The 4919-nt window shown below is 47.2% G+C and overlaps 1 protein-coding gene across 1 annotated transcript in view; it reads right to left on the minus strand.

Annotated features, from left to right (window-relative positions):
• The window catches only part of LOC103756443 (spermatogenesis-associated protein 16), a gene marked incomplete at its 3' end in the record, with an annotated part of 13402 nt that overhangs the window by 4673 nt on the left and 3810 nt on the right, over positions 1 to 4919 (minus strand). The window contains exons 3-5 of the mRNA XM_029958657.1: positions 4223 to 4370; positions 3730 to 3860; positions 3375 to 3572 (exon numbers count right to left, since the gene is read on the minus strand). Coding sequence (XP_029814517.1) covers positions 3375 to 3572; positions 3730 to 3860; positions 4223 to 4370 — 477 coding nt within the window. The remainder of the gene's footprint in view (positions 1 to 3374; positions 3573 to 3729; positions 3861 to 4222; positions 4371 to 4919) is intronic.

A 4919-nucleotide genomic window follows, 5' to 3' on the forward strand; every position in this document is an offset into this window, starting at 1 on the left:
GACCTTGGGAGGGTCTGTTTTGTTTCCTTGTGGGGGTGTAGTTAAGTTTTAGAATCTATTTAGTCTGTTTTTTAATGTAGTCACCCATTTGCTTCACGAATCACAATTATTTATATATCACACGAACCATAATGTTATGTTACCATAATTAGTGATATTTTGTTATGTTATGTAAGAAGAAAAAGAACTGAAAAAGAGAACAGAACTCTCTTCCAGTGGCAAGACAGCACATGGGCAGAAAAAGCTGACTGCATCAAAAGGATGGAGTGAACAGAGCCGAGCTTGTAAAGCCTCTTGGCAACAAGAACAGAGCCTGCGCAGATAAACCTGATGGACAAAGGAGGGGATTTTAAAAGAGATAAGCAGCTCCAAACCTATAAAAGGCAGATTGGAAATTATTGAAGTGTGCCTTGGATGAGCAAGGAAAGCTCACTAAGTCACCCAGCGCTGTAAATTTGCTTATTTGATTTTTATATAAATCTATAATAAAACTTTTTACTACGATATTTGAGCCTAGTGCCGATTTTACATATAACAAGGGGAAGCTCAGGGGACAGACACCCTGGTCCTTGGAGTCCTGTGCCCTCCAGGCTTCTCATGGTGTTTGTGCCAGCAAGGCTTTCTTGCCAGAACCTTCCTGGTGGTGCTGGAAAAGCAGAGATGTCGTCACGGCAAACGCAACAAACACGGCTGAGGTTTTCTCCTTTGGGAAAGGCTTTTTTCCATGATCCCCCACATTAAACATCACCTGAATTCCTGGGTGGCTTTTCCAGTCCTGGGGAGCAGGCTGAGGAGGGCATGCAGGGTCTCAGCTCACTGTTTGGGTGCAAGACAGGCAAATCCATGGTTTTCAAACACAGACCCCGGAGGGACTAAAACCTGCAGAGGAATTCTCAGACCTCCAGGCAGCCAGGGAGGTGGGAGATTTTAAGCATGTTAAACCTTGACTTTCACATCTTCCCCACTGCACTGTGTGTAAAAATCACATCATTAACTCCAGGTTGTGTGGCTGCAAAACCAAGGGGCAGAATTGATTTCTCTTGGGTGTTGCCATGGCTTAATGAGCTGGGCTTTGGCACTGAGAGGGTTTTGTCAAACCCAGTCTGATCAGAACAAGAAGCTGGATTGTACATTTGCATCTGCAGATGAGGAAGAGGGCAGGAAGAATTGTTTGTTCTGTTAAACCCTAAATACATTATTTTATTCTCTCACAGTAAGTTGTAAGGCTCGACTCTGCAGCTGAAGTTTGTCTGGCAGAAGGTTTTAATTTAGCTCCTGTGTGATGCAAATAACATGAAATCGTATTTCTAGCTTGAGGACAATTGTGGAATGCTTTGAAGGAAGCAGAAGTGGTCCAGTCTGTGTCAGAGAGGTTGGTCCCCAGCAGCAGAGCAGCTCTGGCTCTGTGCCCACCTCTGTTCCCAGGTAAAACCAGCATTGCCACCTGCTCTTTGGACCAGAGGTTTGGCCTTGCTGGGATCATTCAGTGCTCTGAAAACTGAAGTGAGAGGGGGTATGTTTCCCCTGATGGTGGGTGTGGAACTGGCAGCTGTTTGTTCCGACTTAGTGACCGTCTCTTCTCTCTTGGGGCTCTCTTCCTCCCCAGTAAAGCTCCCACACTGACCCCCAGGGTTGGTTATGAATCTGCAGGCCCAGGGCTCAGCCCCGTTCCCCCATCCTTGCTGCCCTGGAGATGGCACTGGGGTGGCTGAGCCATGGGGATGCTGTGCCAACCTGCTTGGAAAACAGGTCAGTTTGCTGCTGCTTTTGGTGGTGTTGGGGTTTCTCCCTGTTGTTTTGGGGACCACCCTTCTGCTTCAGCCAGAATATTGAAATGTCTGAGGGGAGGTCTAGAGCTGGTAGCAAATACTGGTGTGTAGGGGCAGTGTGAATTCCTCCAGTGAGTGAGGACTGGCTTCAGCACTCCCAGCCCAGCACTCTGCTCTCATCTCTGACAGGATGGGTTTCTTGTCCCTGTGCCCTGGAAACCAGATCCCACAACTCTCTGCTTGAGCTGTGTGGTCCCGTTCCTACAAATGAACTGACAAAATAGGGCAGTCAGGAATCCAAAAGATGCCTGATTTCAAAATGTTTTCTCTTTTTGCTATTCTTCAGAGACTGAAGAGCTGCTATAGAGGGATCTCACCTCCAAAAGCAAAGGCAGAATGGCAGGGGCAGAAAATTGCAGTTTTCCTGGGGCTTTCAGAAGGACCAGGGGGTTTTATTGTGCATCCAGTATCCAACCCACACTCTGTTTGTGGGTTGGAAGCTACAACCAGAGCTTCTTTAGGTGCACTGAAGTGCATGCCCACAGCAGGAACAGCCCCTCTGCTTTCCCAAAGCTGTCCCTTGTGTCAGCCTGCACATCAGGTCACCCAAAGGCAACAGCAAAAGGCTTCAGGAAAGCCCTGGAAAGAAGCAGCTGTGGTTTTTTGGGGGTGTCTGCCCTTCATCTGCTCCACCTGCCTCACACCAGGGGGGTTGCTTTGCAAGCACCCACTGTGGCCAAGCACTGAGCACCTTTCCCTCTGCTCAGTGGGTGAGTTCAGGCACTTACTGTTGTCTCACCAGCTGTTCTCTGGAAGGGAAGAAGTCACAGTTTCCCTAAGTCTCTGGCTCATGTTTCCTTTATCAGGAGGAGCATTTAACAATTGCATGAAAAGAGTCTCATCCATGCACAACATTGATTTTTGACAACAATCTGTGCTGATTGTCAGCCACAGTGCTGAAAAGCTGTGTCCATTATGGCACAAAGGATGGAGCAGAGGTAATTATGATCACTTTGCTCATGGTTGTAGCAGATGGGAAGGCTGTTTCACATCCTGCACTCCATAGGGGTCACAGTCTCAGTCCCTAGAAANGTCTCATCCATGCACAACATTGATTTTTGACAACAATCTGTGCTGATTGTCAGCCACAGTGCTAAAAAGGTGTGTCCATTATGGCACAAAAGATGGAGCAGAGGTAATTATGATCACTTTGCTCATGGTTGTAGCAGATGGGAAGGCTGTTTCACACCCTGCACTCCATAGGGATCACAATCTCAGTCCCTAGAAATGCTTCAAGTAGCAATTATTCCCTCTTGGAGGAGATCCTGCTGGTATGTGCAGTCTGCTCTGGGGATTAAACACAGCAACTGTCTTGGTGGTTATGTGAAGCAGGGATATAATTTTATAGGCCATAAAGATTGGAGAAAATTGCATGGGATGAACTGTGAAGTGTCTCAACCCACTGGAACTCTGTTCCTAAAGCAATTCCTGGAGCCTTCCTGGATGCTGGCAGAGCATGTGCAGCAGGAAGGACACCCCAAAAGCACACCCAGAGGCTTCTGTCACCACACACACCACACACCTGAAAGACAGTGGAATACTCACCTTTATTTTGGTGCTTCCTATAAAATCTATGACTGCCATGATCTTCTTCCCAGTGTTTTCCCAAAACGTTTCTGTTTCTTCCTCCGTGCTGGGACTGAAAGCTGTTTTCTGACCTAGGAAGTGAAACCACAGAACCACAGGGGCCGTGTTTATCCACCTCCCTTTTTTCCTAGAGGGTCTGGCAGGACGTTGGGTAAGCTGGAGGAGGAATGAAGGGGATGGGGAGGGCTCTGAGCAGTCAGGGCTGCCAGCCCAGAGAAATGGGGACAACCCCACCCCCCTCATTCAGCAGGGATCATGGGGGTCACCCCCCAGCCAGCTCAGTTCCCAAGCCAGTTGGCAGACCTGGGCAGACTGGCAGGTTTCGAATCACAGACTTTTCCACAGTTTTTCCAATCTCTCTGTTTCTGAAGCCCAAAGTCAGTAAGTACTCCTGGTCAGGCAGAGACTCAGCTCTCTCTGGCAAGAGGTGAATTCCATGAGGATCTGTGATAGGGAAAGGAAAATCATTTCCACTGTCACATTTCTTTTCAGTTGTAAGAGAAGTTTGGTTTTTTTTTTCAGAAAAATAAGGAAGTCTAAGGAGGAGAAACGTTCTCCAGAAAGCTTGCCAGAACCAGGTGACCAAACCAACCCATCCAGCTCTCCTAAATTTGAAATTTAGGACTTTACAAGCCTTTTGCATCAACAGCTTCAGTTTTGCTGATGCCTGAGATAAACCACATTCTGCCCAGTTCCCTGCAACGGCGGAACATTGTTGTGTCTGGAGCTCGAGCAGCACAAACAAACTCTCCCAAGGTCTTTTGGACTCAGCCCCACACACAGTCCACAGAGCAACCTGCTGTTACCTGTGAATATGTGCTGCACATAATCAGGGTGCTTCTCAGCAAAGCTTTTATTGGCCTCCTTTATTTTGTCAGCCTCGTCCTCTTTCTCAAAAGGTGTGTACAGAACGGAAAAAGACACTTCTCCACTCAGGGCTTCTTGAATCAGAGCCTAAAAAAAGGCAAAGAATTGATACTTTTCACGTTGGGTAATGGCTAGTTAAAAAAAACCCCAAGCAAAACAGTCAGGTGGGTTGGATAGAGACTCCACAAACCTCTGTCTTCAATGAGGGGACAATTACTAGATTAATTGTCTTTTAGATGAAAAGAAAAAGTGATTCCATGCTCTCTGAAGGTCACATCAGGAAGACTTTAGAAAAAACAGCTTAGGCAACAGCATCCAAAATTAAATTTTATAGCAGTCCATAAAACTGAAGCACGATCCAAGGGTTAACACCCTTGAATTTATCCCTTAAAATTAGTCCAAACAAATCTACTCCATTCTAAGTCCAAAAGTGTGGGGAATGTGCAGGCTGAAGGCCTGGAAAGAACCAGACCTTAGCAGCAGGTTTTGGGCTGAGCAGAGCACAGAGCAGCTCATCACAGGACTGAGCTGTGCCCTGTCCCCCTGTGGCAGCAGCCAAGCAGGTGCTGCAGTTGCAGTTTTTGCCCCATGAGGAATCCCTCCCATGTCTGTGCAGGTTATAAAAGACTCTGCCCT

The sequence above is a fragment of the Manacus vitellinus genome, unplaced genomic scaffold (genome assembly GCF_001715985.3).
Source record: "Manacus vitellinus isolate BGI_N305 unplaced genomic scaffold, ASM171598v3 scaffold_167_pilon, whole genome shotgun sequence".
Classification (NCBI taxonomy): domain Eukaryota; kingdom Metazoa; phylum Chordata; class Aves; order Passeriformes; family Pipridae; genus Manacus; species Manacus vitellinus.